Here is an 18512-nt window from a genome sequence, read left to right as displayed (position 1 = left end):
CCCTTGGAGATTTCAGACTCCTGAGAGAAGCAGAAAGCTATGTTCCTTCTCTCCTTTCCTTTCCTGGAAGGAAATAAATGATGGAAACAGTGGGGTGAGAGGATGACAGGACTCAGTCTATTCCATGGAGGAATTAGAAGTTTTCCTAGGCTCAGTACCCCCATTTCTCCTACAATGGTCTAGTGATAAATAATGACACCTGTCTACCACAGGGAAGTTAACAGGATGAATTAGATAATGTCAGCCACAAGAGTTCCAAGGGTAGACTTGAGAAAACCACCCGGGGCCCTGACACCAAAGGACTGGATAAATAATGGAGATTCAGTGAACTCCAAAGCAAAGATGAGAGCATTTTCCAAAACTCTTCAGATGTAATGTGGATACCTGCCTCAATTATTACTAGCAGCACCCCCTGCCACCTGCTGTCTCCCTTTTCCTTTCTTAGTATTACCAAACTAGCCTGGAATCGTGTAAGGGAAGAAATGCATAAACCTTCAAATTTGCAGCCAAACCTGTGAGTGAGCTTTATTTTGCTTTTCTCTGCAGATAAAGCCATCAGAGATTTACATTACTAACCCTAAAAGGGGAAAATACTTCCCACTTTTCCAACTGATAGCGTTTCAGATGCTATCTCAGCCAGAAGAGTAAAACAGAAATCACGCTAAAATAAAGGGGCCCAGGCATTATTGCCAGAAGATAGGGCATATCCAGAATATTCTATGCACAGTAGCTCAGTAGCACTCAACTACAGGTAGGAACATCACAGTCAGAAGTTAAAGAAAAATAAATGAATCACCCTCAGTGTGCAGGCTGAGCAGGAGATACTTGGTTGTTGCCAAACAATGTATTGTGGAGATGGAGGGATTCTTTTTTTTGAGACGGAGTCTCGCTCCAGGCTGGAGTGCAATGGCGCGATCTCAGTTCACTGCCACCTCTGCCTCCCAGGTTCAAGGGATTCTCCTGCCTCAGCCTCTGGAGTAGTTGGGATTACAGGCACCCACCACTATGCCCAGCTAATTTTCGTATTTTTAGTAGAGACAGAGTTTTGACATGTTGGTCAGGCTGGTCTCAAACTCCTGACCTTAGGTGATCTGCCCACCTTGGCCTCTCAAAGTGCTGGGATTACAAGCGTGAGCCACCGCGCCCAGCCTAATTTTTGTGTTTTTAGTAGAGATGGGGTTTCACCATGTTGGCCAGGGTGGTCTCCATCTCTTAACCTCATGATTCGCCCACCTTGGCCTCCCAAAGTGCTGAGATTACAGGTGTGAGCCACCATGCCCAGCCATGGCTATTTTAAATGAGATTCCTTGAGATCAATCACTTTTTTTTTTTTTTTTCATGATAGCAGTTTGGTGGCATATTGTGTCTTTACTGATATAGAGGAAACAATGTTAGGCTACTGTCAGATGCACCTGGATTCCAGGCCTGTGTCTGATACATCATAGCTGTGCAACTTTGGAGAGGTTACTTAACCTCACTGGGCCTTTTGATTCATCTATAAAGGGGCTCAACTATAAGTTGGAGTAGGAAAGCCTACTGTGTTCATCTTGGAGTTATAATATTCAAAATACATTACAAATGAAAATATTCTATAAATTATAAAGAGCTATACATATATTACTCATAATCAGGACACATCAGAAGGTTCTTATTTCAGTTTATACCCCAGAAGCAGCTACATTATCAGAGGGGCATAGAAATATGACAGAACCAAAAAGCACAGTGAAGATCTTGGAAGAAGAGTTAGAGAAACAAGCCAGGGACAGTTTCTGAACAGACAGCACAGGGAGAGACCCAGAGCTCTTGCAGGGAGGAGAGGGTTAAATCCTTTCCTCTGCAGTACAAAAGAAAAGAGTGTGCGGAAAGATTAGGATTTTTGCTTTTACAATGGGAGCTGCAGAAGCGTAGGGAAGAAGCTGAAGAAAAAAAGGGGGCGTCTCCCCTTTAAAGACTTGCAAAGATTGAGAGAGAAAGAGAGAGAGAGTCAAGAACAGAGAATCAGAGAGAGAGAGAGAGTCTGTCTGTCTCTGGGAAAGGAGAACATCTCTGCTTCACAGTGATTTGCGCTGGGGGAGAGGCATCAATTGGCTTCGGACCCAAGGGGGAGAGGAGACCAGGTCACCCCGGTTAAGACTAAGTGAGCGTTGCCCCTCCCTCTCCCAACTCTCTACCCGGGAATGTCTCGGCGAAAGCAGCGGAAACCCCAACAGTTAATCTCGGACTGCGAAGGTCCCAGCGCGTCTGAGAACGGTGGGTGCCTGGGGAGGGGTGGGGGGCCCCTAAGTCCAAGCCTGTGTGGGTCAGGCCAGGGCAAGGGGAGGGCACTCGGGCCATGGGCGAAACCAGGCGGGGGCGGACTTGGTCACTGGGGGTTTAAAGGAGTTGAGATGCAGGGAGTAAAGAGATGACCTGCGCTGGGGAGAAGCCCCGCTTGTTACTTGGGATTGATTCTGTTTGTGTTTTCCTTGTTTTTCTCTGGATGAAATGGAGTTTTCAAACTGGCTCTGTCTCCCCACCCAAGAGTTTTCTCCTCAGGTCTCCCTTGGCTCACTGGTCTTTGTGCCGTTGCTAAGTAACGTCCTCAGACCTGAAGACCGTCTCTTAGGGGTGGGATTTTCCCCCCTTTTCTTTCTGGAGAGTTGGGTTGCAAGAGAATGAATTGGATAAACGTGAAGGCTCCCCTGAGGGAGATGAGAAAAAAGTTTCTCATTGTTGGGCTGAACTGAGAGCCGATCAGAGCTCCCAGAGGGAGAGAGCTAATGTCGGTCAGAATGCAGCCTGGTTTGGGGTATGTATGTGTGTCACCTGGAGGAGAGCTGAAGGCTAGGTCTGGATGAGGGGCTTAGGTTTGTGCTTCAAGGAAAGCAAAGCAAAAAAAAAAAAAAACAAAAAAAAAAAAAAAAAAACAGTGCAAGAAAATACACCTGTTACTACGCGCGTATCATTTTATGAGGATACCGTGTTTTTGAAGCAACAGGTGTCCCTTATGAGGGGGAAAAAATTGTATGTATTCTTGTAACATTCCGTTAAGTGACAGGCAGACAGTAGAGCAAGCAGGGAACTGAAGAGTGAAATTGCCCAGAGTCTGAGAGACAGAGGCAAAATCAGGACAAAAACTTAAATTTCCTAATGCTCAGGGCTGGTGGTGCTCACTCCACTAAACCTGGGTTTTAAAAACTTGCCTGATTGTGAGTACATCTGAGCCAGGGTGTGGGAATCTATATATTTTGCAAGTCTCCAGGTAATTCTTAGGATCAAAGAAGTTTTGGACATACTTGTCAGTGGTATGGCTCCATATGTGCAGACTGAAAGTCTGGAAGTCCTGGCTCCAGAGAGGCAACTGTTCAGCATACAGTTGATACACCCAACAGTATAGTATAGGATTAAGCACAAGGGTTCTGAAACCAGACTTTTAGACAAATCCCAGCTCCACCACTTGGTTAGCTATGTGACCTTGACTGGTTTATTTTGTCTCTCTATGCTTCAGTTTCCTCATCTGTAAAATGGAGATGTGTATACTAGCTACCTCATTAAGTTGTTGTGAAAATCAAAATGAGTTAATATGTGTAAAACCCTTGGAAAAATACCTAGCATAAATAAGTGCTTAATACATGTAGTAAAGTACCTAGCATAAATAAGTGCTTAATACATGTAGTAAAGTACCTAGCATAAATAAGTGCTTAGTATGTGTGAATATTGTTATTATCATTATATGTGAATGCAGTGGCACTTCCTGCAAGTGCTGTAATATGACCAAAACTCAGGAACCTCTTGGCAAATGTCAGCATTTCTTTATGAGACATGTGTCATGAAAAGCTCCAAGATAGTGTATTGGTGGCGATTAAAATTATAGATTAAACTTGCCTTTCCACCTGTTAAAAAACAAAAGCTTGAGGTCAGATCAGTGCTCCATGTGCTACAAAATAACCTTAACAGACATATTATGTTTTGGGCAGAACACATCCTCCCCGAATCACTGCTTTTCTGGGATCCTACTGTGCCCATATTTAGAGGTTCTGTGGCGATGGCATCCTTCCCTCCTGAGACACATTAGCCCTTCTTAATGCTGCTATAGGCCGGATGTTTCCTACTTGTGCTCTACAGGAGACTTCCCCTAGAGCCTCAACTCTTCCCCAGAGTTGCCTCACAGTTCTGCTCTCCTGCTGGTTTGATTGTGGAACTATGCTGAACACCCCTCCAAGCCCCCAAGAAGCATCCTCTCCTCTTCTTCCTACTTCTCCCATCTGCTCACCCATTCCCCATACCATAGCTGAGGAAAAATCTTCTGTGAGGGAGTCAAAAACTATCTTTAGCAGCTGTCCTGAATGGATTTTCAAGCCCTTTAAGATATAGCTCCCACTTGGAGGCATGGTAATGCTGCTACAAAGTCATCCCCATAGAAACAGTAAAGCTTTAAACCCAATGGCATCAACAAATTTTTGATGAAAATTTGCCTTTGAGCTCTGAAAGGCAGAAACAAATGTAAGGAGCAAGGAAGCAGTAGTACCCTCTGTTGAGATCTACCTTAAGAAAGCTCATCGGAATTCCCCTGGAGCGAAAGATCCTAGGCTACTTATGATCTGGATGTCATTGGGCCTCATCTGCAAAATGAGGTGGCTCTATTTTATCGTATCTGAAATTCCTCCTTGATCTTACAAGCTTACAATATGTAAATTTCACATTTTCTGCTTTTCTTTTAAATTAATACATTTCCTTAATCATGAATGGGGCAGCATCCATTCTACAAAATAGAATGAGAGCTCTCCTTTTCCCTAATTTTTTATAGACAGGGTTTCTATTCACTTATGTGACCTTCACACATCTGACTTCCTTCTACCCCACAGCATGCCCCACAGTTAGGTAGGAAGGGCTTTTATTTAGGGGTACACTGTATCCTTTGGTGCACCTGTGAAATGACGGATATTATCATGAGTATCAGAAGACATTTATTTAGTAGTCTAGGGTGCCAGTAATGTTTCCAGGAGTCTTTTGCCTTCTTTTAAGCAATATGTGCCATATACAACAAGTAAATGCTGAGCCTTTGTTACATATTCTAAAAGCCAAAATTCTACAGTGACCTAAGACATCACCAAGAAACAGTCTGAAAAATCTGTTTTCCAGCCGTTTTTGCTCAGCTTCCCTGACTAGAACATCAAAACTTAACAGAATAGTTATTTCATATAAGTGATAGGCAGGAAATACTCTATTTACTTAAAAACTCTAGAGAGGGGGAAAAAAAAAACCTTCTCTCTCCCCTACAGAGTCTAGAAATCTGGATTAGAGAACATAAGGGATGTGACTGGGGGAAAAATGCAAACCAGTACATCTGGGAAATAAAGGAAACGATCAGAAACCCAGATATTTAGTGAGAAGGAGAAACCAGGACAGCAGCCAAACAGATCTAGAGGGAGAGAGGGGAGTACTTTAGATGGAAGTTGGCAGACAGCAAGAACAGCAAGAGGGGAAAGAAGGCAAAGGTAGAGTTTTGGGGGCTCTGTTTACATTTGGAAGTAGAGAGCCTCATCTCTCAGGTTATTGATCTCTGGGCCACCCAACCCTAGGTATTCCCAAATCAGAAAAAAACACATTTTGGAATAGAGAGTATCTCAGGCCTGGTGTTACAGAGCACTAGATAAGAAAACAGAAAACTTGGTTTTCAATCTAGTGTAGACCTTGAAGCTATGTGATCTTGGGCACATGTGACCTTTCTTATCCCAGGGCTTCATTCAGCTTTTGACATTCAAATAATAACTAACACTCATGGCTAATATTTGTAGAGCATTCAGATACTGTACTAGGCCCTTTTTGCATTTCCTTTTTTTCCTCCCAGCTCCCTTATTATTGCAAAAAAGGTTTTTTTTTTTTTTGAGACCAAGTCTTACTCTGTTGCCCAGGCTGGAGTGCAGTGGCACATCTCAGCTCACTGAAACCTCCACCTCCAGGGTTCAAGAGATTCTCCTGCCTCAGCCTCCTGAGCAGCTGGGATTACAGGTGCATGCCACCACACCCGGCTAAAATTTTTTTATTGTAGTAAAATATGTGTAATAAAATTTACCATTTCAACCATTTTTTAAGTGTACAATTCACTGGCATTAAGTACGTTCACTATGTTATATAACCATTACCAATGTTTCAATAACTTTTTCATCATCAAACAGAAACTCCATAACCATTAAATAATAAATCCCCGCCGGGCGTGGTGGCTCACGCCTGTAATCCCAGCACTTTGGGAGGCCGAGACGGGCGGATCACGAGGTCAGGAGATCGAGACCATAACCATTAAATAATAAATCCCCGCCGGGCGTGGTGGCTCAAGCCTGTAATCCCAGCACTTTGGGAGGCCGAGACGGGCGGATCACGAGGTCAGGAGATCGAGACCATCCTGGCTAACACGGTGAAACCCCATCTCTACTAAAAAATACAAAAAACTAGCCGGGCGAAGTGGCAGGCGCCTGTGGTCCCAGCTACTCGGGAGGCTGAGGCAGGAGAATGGCGTAAACCCGGGAGGCGGAGCTTGCAGTGAGCTGAGATCCGGCCACTGCACTCTAGCCTGGGTGACAGAGCCAGACTCAGTCTCAAAAAAAAAAAAAAAAAAAAAATCAAATTTGTCTGAAAGCATGTTCATTCATGTTGTAGCATGTATCAGAATTTCCTTCCTTTTTATGGCAGTGCCCTCATTTTATTTTATTTATTTATTTATTTTTTGAGACAGAGTCTCGCTCTGTCGCCCAGGCTGGAGTGCAATAGCGCGATCTCAGCTCACTATAAGCTCCACCTCCCGGGTTCACGCCATTCTCCTGCTTCAGCCTTCCCAGTAGCTGGGACTACAGGCACCCGCCACCACGCCCGGCTACTTTTTTTTTTTTTTTTTTTTTTTTTTTAGTAGAGATGGGGTTTCACCATGTTGGCCAGGAGGGTCTCGATCTCCTGACCCTGTGATCCACTCACCTCGGCTTCCCAAGGAACTGGGATTACAGGCTTGAGCCACCGCGGCCGGCGCGGCAGTACCTTCATTTTAAGGAAGATAAATCAGCCGGGCACAGCAGCTAGCTCACACCTGTAATCCCAGCACCTTGGGAGGCTGAGGTGGGCAGATCACTTGAGGTGAGGAGTTCAAGACAAGCCTGGCCAACAAGGTGAAACCTCGTCTCTACTAAAACTACAAAACTTAGCTGGGTGTGGTGGCGCACACCTGTAATCCCAGCTACTTGGGAGGCTGAGGCAGGAGAATCTCTTGAACCCAGGAGACAGAGATTGCAGTGAGCCGAGATCGCACCATTGTACTCCAGCCTGGATGACAGAGAGAGACTCCGTCTCAAAAAGAAAAAAAGAGAGAGAGAAATCAAACTCTGGGAGAGATTAAGACATTTTCCCAAGATCACAAAGGTTAGAATGTTCTAGAGCTGGGACTTTAACTCAGGTCTGACTCCCTGTGCACAAATGACAATGAGAGTGTCAGATCTCTAAAGTCCCAGCTCCAAAATGGTATGAATTCCATGTTAAGTGTTGAGTCCTTTGATGTCAAAGAAATTTTCATTAAAATAGCATTCTTATGTTTGATCTAAGATACTCCTATTCTGTAATCAAATATATTTTTCTCACTTAGCACCAGGTGTACCAATCATTGTGCCTGTTAGTCTAGTGTGTTACACAGGCTGTAGTTACATTAGTAGGTCTGGGTTTCTAAGGATTATTATGTGTTTACATTTAGGAGAGAGGAGTAAGGAGATGAGATATTTCACTAAGAAGTAGTCAGTAGCAATAGTTACAGAATCAATTCATAATTATGGAAGCTGCCATTTAGCATTGTTCAGTGTCAATAATAAGTAAGTGAGCCAGATGCAGTGGCTTACATCTGTACTCCCAGCACTTTGTGGGGACAAGGCAGGAGGATCCCTTGAGCCCAGGTATTCCAGACAGCCTGGGCAACATAGTGAAACCTCATCTCTACAGAAAAAAAAATTTTAATTAGCTCAGCATGATTGTGCATGCCTGTAGTCCCAGCTACTCAGGAAGCTGAGGTGGGAGGATCCCCTAAGCCTGGGAGGTAGAGTCTTCAGTGAGCTATGATTGTGCCACTGCACTCCAGCCTGGGCGACAGAGTGAAACCATCTCCAAAAAACAAACAAAAAAAAAACAAGTAAGTTAGGTTAAGCAGGTGCTTACATAGTGTGCTTTGTTTCCTTAATGGGTAGATGATGCTTGAACTCTGTAGAACAAAGCCTTTCACCTTACAATTAGAAATATGGCTCAAATATCAATTAAAAAAGAAAAAATTCGCTTCAAGATACTCGTATCTGGGAAAGAAATGCAGTCACTTAAACTTACAGTAAGGTGTAAATTATATCAAATTCTATTCATGGAAGCAGATTTTTCACTGGGAAAGGATACAAGGAAGCTAATGTGTGGTTGTGGGCACTGTAGGGAGGGAAACTGATGGGAAGGTTTAGCACTGAGAGTTCATTTTGTCTATGTCCCAGTTGTGGCCAAGTTTAGCTCAGGTAAGATTTGTGAGGAGCAGGGTGGAGGGTGTGATGGAAAGGGCAGTCCTCCATGGGGTCTCATCATTGTGTCACCGTCTTTGTCTTCTCATTGGAATCACCTGAGGAGCTTTATAAAACTAATGCCTGGATCCTATCCTCGGGGATTATGAATTAATTAGCCTGGGATGTGGCCTGGACATAGGGATTTTTTTTAAGTTTGGTTGGTTGGTTGGTTGATTTTGCAGAGATAGGGGTCTCACTATGTTATGCAGGCTGGTCTCAAATTCCTGGCCTCAAGTGATCCTCCTGCCTTAGCCTCCAAAAGTGCTAGGATTATAGGCATGAGCTACCCACTGTGCCTAAACTTTCTTTTCTTTCTTTCTTTCTTTTTTTTTTTTTTTTTTGAGATTTTGAGATGGAGTCTCAAACCTTTGAGCTCAAGTGATCCTCTCACCTCAGCCTCCAGAGTAGCTGGGACTACAAGGAACAGGCCACTGCACCTAAACACAAAAATTTTAAAACTCTTTTCTGGTAATCCTAATGGGCAGCAAAATTTGAAAACCACTGTTCAAATGTATCACCCTGCTACATACGACCCACCTATTTTTCTCTTGGTTCTCCCCAACAGTTATCTCTGAAGCCTAAAGCAGCAATTTGATGGGACACTAGGTTTAGAGGGGAAGCCACCTGGTTTCCCTTTTCTTTGTCATTTCAGCTGTCTATAAGTTTAAACAAGCTTTTCCAGGTCTTAGTCCCACCCCCGACTTTGCATTTGACCGGAGATAGCTTACCTCACCTTATCTGCTATCTAGGGACACCATTACCAGTTTAGTTTATTCCTGCATTTGTGATTTCATTCATGTTTGTGTAAGAATCCTGCCCCCCTTTTCAGGATAGGCAGTGAGTGCAAAGCACTGAGAAATGGAGGGTTCCTCTTACAGGTGGCTGTTGATCCAGTCACCTTTCACCAGGGACTAAATTTACCTTAAAGAAGAGCTTAGATCAAATTACGCATCAGAAAGCACATTTCATTAAAGAGCAAGAAAGGGGACAGTGTTTCCCAGGAGAAGATGAAAAGAAAAGGATTTCTTTTCTTGTCAGAAGACTTGACAAAACAGCAACTGGATATCAAATGTTCAATGCTAATTAACAAATGCTCAGTAGAAAGCCTCCATCTGATTCCCTCTCGCTGACTAAGGCCAGGGAGCAAATGGCAGGTAGATGCCACACAGGGCCCTTTCTCTAGCATTAGGGAAGCCATACAATGTTGATGTGCTTGAGAAAGCATTGGAAAGGAGTCAAAATTCTGAATGCTTGCTTCACTGAATTACTGTGTGAACTTGGAAAAGTCACTTAACCTCTCCAAGCTTCAATTTCCTTATCCGTGAAAATAAACCGCATTGCACAAAACTGTGACTTGCCATAAACGGAAATAGAATCCCCTCTCCCTCATTTGTAAGACCAGGCCTGGAAGCACAGAACCCATCCATTTCAGAAGTATGACTCACAATGCTAAGAGCTTTATTATCTGAAGTTTCAAAACATAATTCAGTAAAATTTTTTTGAGACGGAGTCTCGCTCTGTCGCCCAGGCTGGAGTGCAGTGGCGCGATCTCGGCTCACTGCAAGCTCCGCCTCCCAGGTTCACGCCATTCTCCTGCCTCAGCCTCCCAAGTAGCTGGGACTAGAGGGGCCCGCCACCACGCCCGGCTAATTTTTTTGTATTTTTAGTAGAGACGGGGTTTCACCGTGTTCGCCAGGATGGTCTGGATCTCCTGACCTCGCGATCCGCCCGCCTCGGCCTCCCAAAGTGCTGGGATTACAGGCGTGAGCCGCTGCACCCGGCCAGTAAAATGTTTTAAGTTTAAAAACACAGGCAAAATTTATGTTGAAAAGTAAAGTGGATGTTACTAATATTTTAAATAGGTTGTTTCAGCTCCCCGACCTCCTGCAAAAAAAGACTTCCTACCTTTGAAATATGCCATTGATATCATTGATATTAGCCAATATCTTACCTCAGAAATTAATAAGATTAGCAAACAACATGGAAAACAGATCTACTTTTAGTATATGTGTATTTAAGGCTACTTCGATTATTTTTCTACTGACAATGTAAATTCTCTAGTTGATAAAATTCAGGACTCCCCAAACTTTAAAAATCTCACATGTACCTATCAATTTTTTTAGACTTTTTTTTGTTTGTTTGTTTGGTTGGTTTTAAGTTTGGTTGGTTGGTTGGTTGATTTTGCAGAGATGGGGGTCTCACTATGTTATACAGGCTGGTCTCAAATTCCTGGCCTCAAGTGATCCTCCTGCCTTGGTCTCCAAAAGTGCTAGGATTATAGGCATGAGCTAACCACTGTGCCTAAACTTTCTTTTCTTTCTTTCTTTTTTCTTTCTTTCTTTTCTTTTTCTTTTTTCTTTTCTTTTTTTTTTTTTTTTTGAGATTTTGAGATGGAGTCTCAAACCCTTGAGCTCAAGTGATCCTCCCACCTCAGCCTCCAGCTGAAGTTTCAAGTTTTCAAAGTTCATTCATGTTGTAGCATGTATCAGAATTTCCTTCCTTTTTATGGCAGTACCCTCATTTTATTGGAGAGTTTCCAATAAAACCGGGAGATGGAGTTTCGTTCTTGTTGCCCAGGCTGGAATGCAATGGCATGATCTCAGATCCCTGCAACCTCTGCCTCCTGGGGTCAAGCCATTCTCCTGGCTCGGCCACCCCAGTAGCTGGGATTACAGGTGCGTACCACCATGCCCAGCTAATTTTTGTATTTTTAGTAGAGATGGGGTTTCACCATATTGGCCAGGCTGGTCTGGAACTCCTGACCTCGTGATCTGCCCGCCTTGGCCTCCCAAAATGCTGGAATTACAGTGAGCCACTGTACCCAGCTTTTTTTTTTTTTTTTTTTTAAGTAATGGGGCCTCACTATGTTGCGGAAGCTGGAGGGCAGTGGTTATTCATAGGTGTGATCATAGCTCACTGCAGCCTCAAACTCCTGGACTAAAGCAATTCTCCTGCCTCAGCCTCCCAAGTAGCTGGGACTACAAGTGTGCACCACCATACCTGGTTTACACATTAATATTGTGAAATTTTTCAATTTTTTGTCCCCACAATATTTTTCTGAGTAAGATACTGCAGCTGCAATATTACCACTTTATGAAGAGGGAAACGGTGGTATAACATGGTGTGTCTGACCACCATGTCTCAATTTATCAGCGAGGCAAGAAGAGAACTGGGATTAGAACAATTTAGGTTTACTGATGCCCAGGGAAACCACAAAACCAAGGACTTGTGGTCACTTCCTGCATGTAAGAGAAAGTATTTTAGGAAGTGGGAAGCGCTTTAAGACTAATTTCAAGGTAAAAAGGAGAATGCCAGAATACCTGGTCCAGGAGGCATTTTATTCTTACTTATCCTGTCTGAATAGGAGGCTGCCTCTGTGATGGTGAGCAGGTGTTAGCTATTTCTAAGCATTCAAACCAGGCTGGGCCTGAAAGGGCTTTAGACACTGAGCGCGCCTGGTAGCTCCTACCGCATTGTTTCAAGAGGCTCCCCTCCCCCCCAGGTTAGAGCTGGGTGGGCCTCCGTACGCCTTTGCAGGCTAGCGTCTCCCCAAACCCACTGTCTTTAATAGTGACAGTGTGAGGAATGTTGCAGGAGAATAGAGGAGGAAGAGGGTAGAAAAGAGGGTACTAAGTAGGAGATGGCTTATTAAATAAGCATGGACTCTATAAATTAGGTGTTGTGTAGGCTGAGCGATCTGCGGAGTGGCCTGCATTCAGCTATTATTCTGGGGGAGGAGGGGCGGGGAGTGAAGGGGCTTAGTGTTCCGCAGATAGTCCTGAAATGACTTCCTTGGAAATTCTACCTTGCAGCCGCCCACCCTGAGAAACTTCTTTTGTGGAGAGGGATGGGGGTAGGGTGGGAATGGAAGTGAGAAAGACGGGACAAAACTTGGAATATTTTGGCGTGTGTGTGCTGGTGAGGAGTGCATGTTCTGAGCTCCTCCTCTTCTTCTGGCCCTCAGACCTCTGAGGAGATCAGACGACCCTCTCTGGAATCCACGTTTTCCAAGCTCAGCGGATCCTTTATCCAAAGAAAAATAAGAGAAGCCTATCGCCTTGCTCCATTGAGCAGGGCTACGTTTCCCACTGTGCCCCTAGAGCTTAGGAGGGGAGGGCGGGAGGAGGAGGGAAGGCCTGGGCAACGGCATCTGCAGATGGGGGGAGCTGGCCAGGGAAGGGGAAAGGTGGACCCCCGCAGTGCTTCACAGCACCTGTCACTGCGCCTCCGGAAACTCTCCCGAGCTCTGGGCTCCCGCCCCCACGCCCCAGCTAGCGCTCCCTTCTCCCGCCTCCTCTAGCTCCCGCCTCCCTCCCCAGCAGCTCCTCCCCATAAACTCCCCTCCTCATCAGCTCCTCCCAGATCTCCCCTCTCCCCGCTTTCTCGCTCCAGCTCCTCCCCGCCTCCTCGCTCCCCTCCCCCTCCGCCTCTGCTCCCTGCCCCCGCCGCTGCCGATCTCCATCTCCGCAGTCTGGGCCGCTGGGTGCAGAGGCTGCCGCAGACCCAGCGGCCACCGCCGCCTCCCTCAATCCCAATATCCATTGTCTCCCACCCCACCTGACCCTCCACTTTCCCCACAACCATGGCGCACGAATCCGGGAGGAGCTCTCGTCTCGGGGTGCCCTGCGGGGAGCCGGCAGAGCTCGGAGGTGCGGTAGGGTCGGGCTGGGCAGGGGTGGGGGCGGAGGGGGATGCGCAGGGGCGGCGAAGACTTTCGGTGGGCGGGAGAAAATGCTTGATTCTCTGCGTAGGCCCCTGTCCTCACACCTATTCCGTGAACTCGCTTGTGGCCTTGGGAAGGGAGGGTGGCTGAGGAGGGGAGTAGCATGCTCTTGCCCCCCTCCCCTCCTCCCGCCTCCCTCTCCCTCACCCCTGCCCCATGCCGGGTTGTCTCCTGTCCACACTGTTCCGGCCTGAGCTTTAGACTTCTGCACGGCCTGATGGTGAGCTCATCTCCCCACCCCCAACTAGCGGTTACTGGGCTCCTTGTTAATTAGAGCCTCGGTATACCCAACCCAACTGCGCCACCCACGCTCTCTCTCCTTGTCTTCTCCCCAGGTGATGCTAGCGAGGAAGATCACCCCCAAGTCTGTGCCAAGTGCTGCGCACAATTCACTGACCCAACTGAATTCCTCGCCCACCAGAATGCATGTTCTACTGACCCTCCTGTAATGGTGATAATTGGGGGCCAGGAGAACCCCAACAACTCTTCAGCCTCCTCTGAACCCCGGCCTGAGGGTCACAATAATCCTCAGGTCATGGACACAGAGCATAGCAACCCCCCAGATTCTGGGTCCTCCGTGCCCACGGATCCCACCTGGGGCCCAGAGAGGAGAGGAGAGGAGTCTTCGGGGCATTTCCTGGTCGCTGCCACAGGTACAGCGGCTGGGGGAGGTGGGGGCCTGATCTTGGCCAGTCCCAAGCTGGGAGCAACCCCATTACCTCCAGAATCGACCCCTGCACCCCCCCCTCCTCCTCCACCCCCTCCGCCCCCAGGTGTAGGCAGTGGCCACTTGAACATCCCCCTGATCTTGGAAGAGCTACGGGTGCTGCAGCAGCGGCAGATCCATCAGATGCAGATGACTGAGCAAATCTGCAGGCAGGTGCTGTTGCTTGGCTCCTTAGGCCAGACAGTGGGTGCCCCTGCCAGTCCCTCAGAGCTACCTGGGACAGGGACTGCCTCTTCCACCAAGCCCCTACTACCCCTCTTCAGCCCCATCAAGCCTGTCCAAACCAGCAAGACACTGGCATCTTCCTCCTCCTCCTCCTCCTCTTCCTCTTCAGGGGCAGAAACGCCCAAGCAGGCCTTCTTCCACCTTTACCACCCACTGGGGTCACAGCATCCTTTCTCTGCTGGAGGGGTTGGGCGAAGCCACAAACCTACCCCTGCCCCTTCCCCAGCCTTGCCAGGCAGCACAGATCAGCTGATTGCCTCGCCTCATCTGGCATTCCCAAGCACCACGGGACTACTGGCAGCACAGTGTCTTGGGGCAGCCCGAGGCCTCGAGGCCACTGCCTCCCCAGGGCTCCTGAAGCCAAAGAATGGAAGTGGTGAGCTGAGCTATGGAGAAGTGATGGGTCCCTTGGAGAAGCCTGGTGGAAGGCACAAATGCCGCTTCTGTGCCAAAGTATTTGGCAGTGACAGTGCCCTGCAGATCCACCTTCGTTCCCACACGGGTGAGAGGCCCTATAAGTGCAATGTCTGTGGAAACCGCTTTACCACCCGTGGCAACCTCAAAGTGCATTTCCACCGGCATCGTGAGAAGTACCCACATGTGCAGATGAACCCACACCCAGTACCAGAGCACCTAGACTACGTCATTACCAGCAGTGGCTTGCCTTATGGTATGTCCGTGCCACCAGAGAAGGCCGAGGAGGAGGCAGCCACTCCAGGTGGAGGTGTTGAGCGCAAGCCTCTGGTGGCCTCCACCACAGCACTCAGTGCCACAGAGAGCCTGACTCTGCTCTCCACCAGTGCAGGCACAGCCACAGCTCCAGGACTCCCGGCTTTCAATAAGTTTGTGCTCATGAAAGCAGTGGAACCCAAGAATAAAGCTGATGAAAACACCCCCCCAGGGAGTGAGGGCTCAGCCATCAGTGGAGTGGCAGAAAGTAGCACAGCAACTCGCATGCAGCTAAGTAAGTTGGTGACTTCACTACCGAGCTGGGCACTGCTTACCAACCACTTCAAGTCCACTGGCAGCTTCCCCTTCCCCTATGTGCTAGAGCCCTTGGGGGCCTCACCCTCTGAGACATCAAAGCTGCAGCAACTGGTAGAAAAGATTGACCGGCAAGGAGCTGTGGCAGTGACCTCAACTGCCTCAGGAGCCCCCACCACCTCTGCCCCTGCAGCTTCATCCTCAGCCTCTTCTGGACCTAACCAGTGTGTCATCTGTCTCCGGGTGCTTAGCTGTCCTCGGGCCCTACGCCTTCATTATGGCCAACATGGAGGTGAGAGGCCGTTCAAATGCAAAGTGTGTGGCAGAGCCTTCTCCACCAGGGGTAATCTGCGTGCACATTTCGTGGGCCACAAGGCCAGTCCAGCTGCCCGGGCACAGAACTCCTGCCCCATCTGCCAGAAGAAGTTCACCAATGCTGTCACTCTGCAGCAGCATGTCCGGATGCACCTGGGGGGCCAGATCCCCAATGGTGGTACCGCACTCCCTGAAGGTGGAGGAGCTGCTCAAGAGAATGGCTCCGAGCAATCTACAGTCTCCGGGGCAGGGAGTTTCCCCCAGCAGCAGTCCCAGCAGCCATCACCAGAAGAGGAGTTGTCTGAGGAGGAGGAAGAAGAGGATGAGGAAGAAGAGGAAGATGTGACTGATGAAGATTCCCTGGCAGGGAGAGGCTCAGAGAGTGGAGGTGAGAAGGCAATATCAGTGAGAGGTGATTCAGAAGAGGCATCTGGGGCAGAGGAGGAGGTGGGGACAGTGGCGGCAGCAGTCACAGCTGGGAAGGAGATGGACAGTAATGAGAAAGCTACTCAGCAGTCTTCTTTGCCACCACCACTACCACCACCTGAGAGCCTGGATCAGCCAATGGAGCAGGGAAGCAGTGATGCTTTAGGAGGCAAGGAAGAGGGGGGCAAACCGGAGAGAAGCTCAAGCCCAGCATCAGCACTCACCCCAGAAGGGGAAGGCACCAGCGTAACCTTGGTAGAGGAGCTGAGCCTGCAGGAGGCAATGAGAAAGGAGCCAGGAGAGAGCAGCAGCAGAAAGGCCTGCGAAGTGTGTGGCCTGGCCTTTCCCTCCCAGGCAGCTCTGGAGGAGCATCAGAAGACCCACCCCAAGGAGGGGCCGCTCTTCACTTGTGTTTTCTGCAGGCAGGGCTTTCTTGAGCGGGCTACCCTCAAGAAGCATATGCTACTGGCACACCACCAGGTACAGCCCTTTGCCCCCCATGGCCCTCAGAATATTGCTGCTCTTTCTTTAGTCCCTGGCTGTTCACCTTCCATCACCTCCACAGGGCTCTCTCCCTTTCCCCGAAAAGATGACCCCACGATCCCATGAGCCTGTTTTTCTGTACCTGCTGCTCTTTGTCCCACAGAGCAGAAACACCTTCACAAAAGGACCTCCCAGATTTATGAGCCCTGATTTTGTCTTTTTCTCTAAGTTCTTAACATGATATGTCCCTAGTGGCTTTTCTCTAGTCCCTGAGCTTGGAAATTACTGTGCTTACAAGGGGATGGCCCCCTAAGGAATTTTTCTTACCTCGTCATTCTTTGTACCTGAGGAAAATAGATTCTCTGCAGCTTTCTCAAGAGGAACCCTCTCCAGCTTCCCTGGTGTGACCCTTCTTTCCCCTCCTCTTTCCTCTCCCTTTCCCTTTGGCAGGTGCACCTGAGCACCTACATTTGGAATTGCAGCCTAGCCCAAAGGGCTGGCAGCTGTCTCTGAGGGCCCAGTGTCACTCCTCTGGGGTGACTTTTCTGCTCAGCTGGTGGGTGTGGGTCCCCTATCTTTCTAGAACCAGTATGTGGCATTCCTGTCAAGTGGCCTGCCCATGAAGCCCTGGAATTCCAGCTCCACCTCCACTACCACTCCAAGCCTGGCCCCACCTGTGCTGTTTGGCCTAGGAACTGTGGCTGGGAAGGTGCCTCCAACAATGGGATCCAGGGAAGCCAACGAGAAGACAGCTCCCCTCCTATTTCAGCCTCCTGCAACCAAGGCAGTGCCTGAGAAGCCCATCATAGACAAGAAGTAGCAAACTGTATATTCCTTTCCCCTCCCCCTCCTCCAGAAGGTGCCGGTACTGAAGATGCTCCAGTAATTGGTGACCCAACCCTAGGAAGTATGGAGAAATGAAGGGCATAGGAAAATTTTCCCAGTAAATCCCCTGATGGTCACATTAAAGTAAAGGTGTTGGCTGGTCAGTGTGCCGAGACCTCTCCAGCTTCTCATTCATCATGGCCTCTCAAAGTCGGGAAACAAGCTGATTTCTTGCCAAGAGGTCTCCCAGGAGATATCTGGGAAATGTGAAGTTCATATCTTTAAGGAGCATTGTTGGTCAGCATGGTCGATGAAGTAATGATGAGAGAGTTATGGAATGTTGCTAAAACATAGGGCTTGCTGGTACCTATGTGACTAAGAAAGGGGCATGATGTAAGGGAAAGGGCCTCAAATTATTGTGAATGTGGACATTCTCGTTAATATTCTTTTGGGCTAATAGTGACATAGTGTGCAGAGGTGTTCCAGGGATCATGGGGGATTTCCTAGCACTAGTATGCTTCTAGTTTTAGATAACTCCCTCCTTTATTCCCTGGCCCCTTGTATTTTCCTTATCTTCCTCTTTCAAGACCCCTATCCTCCCCATTTTGCCTATCTGTAGGCTGGGGCCTGTGTCTTTGTCATTGTCTGGTTCTTAGAGTCCCAGACTTTGGGAGACCAGCTCCAGGTGGCATCCTCCCTGCCTCTCTGTCTTGTAATGAGATGTAGTATTTACTCTTAACATAGGATCATTTGGAACAGGAGTTCTGAGGAGGAGAGAGTGAGGATTTTGCTATTGACTGACTTGAACGATGGCTTCTCCTCAAGCTGTAGGCTCCAGAGCTTCCTAACCTAGTAAAATGTCAAGAACAGACAGGGGAGATATTAGTGTCTTTCCCTCTATCATTAAAGGTGTTTTAACCAAATATTTATGTGTTTCTCCTTATTTCATGATTACATAGCCAGCTGGGGTGTGATATGGGCATTCTCCAACATTGAGATTCCCTTCCCACCTACATCTCCTGCCAAAGCTGAACATATGGTGTTGAAATATTTACTTTATTCAGCCTTGTCCTAAGACAGCCTTCAGTTAATGTAACTTCCCTGTGGAAATTGTTCCCTGTGGAGTTTGTATTTCCAAAAGGTAGGCATTTGCCCATTATGTCCAGTCATTGTCTAGATTTTCTCTACCTAGAACCTTCCACCACCAGGCTTTTGTGTGGGTTTTGTTTGGAGGTTGGAAACTTTCTTTTCAGTCTTT

The 18512-nt window shown here is 47.7% G+C and overlaps 1 protein-coding gene across 3 annotated transcripts; it reads left to right on the top strand.

Moving 5' to 3' along the window:
• The first annotated feature begins 1869 nt into the window (after positions 1-1869).
• SALL2 (spalt like transcription factor 2) lies at positions 1870-18177 on the top strand. Of its 3 annotated transcripts, none has more exons than XM_005560788.4 (3): positions 1870-2250; positions 13605-16426; positions 17013-18177. In XM_005560788.4, exons 1-3 carry the CDS (start codon positions 2178-2180, stop codon positions 17247-17249), a joined length of 3132 nt encoding a protein of 1043 aa, XP_005560845.2. In that variant the 5' UTR covers positions 1870-2177; the 3' UTR covers positions 17250-18177. The 3 variants fall into 3 exon arrangements, with proteins under 3 accessions (XP_005560845.2, XP_005560846.2, XP_073853009.1); XM_005560789.4 differs by lacking the exon at positions 1870-2250 and adding an exon at positions 13007-13195; XM_073996908.1 differs by lacking the exon at positions 1870-2250 and adding an exon at positions 13007-13489.
• Positions 18178-18512: the final 335 nt, after the last annotated feature.

The sequence above is a fragment of the Macaca fascicularis genome, chromosome 7 (genome assembly GCF_037993035.2).
Source record: "Macaca fascicularis isolate 582-1 chromosome 7, T2T-MFA8v1.1".
NCBI lineage: Eukaryota > Metazoa > Chordata > Mammalia > Primates > Cercopithecidae > Macaca > Macaca fascicularis.
Note: the sequence above shows the minus strand (reverse complement) of the source record. Positions and strands in the feature narration are given on the sequence as shown.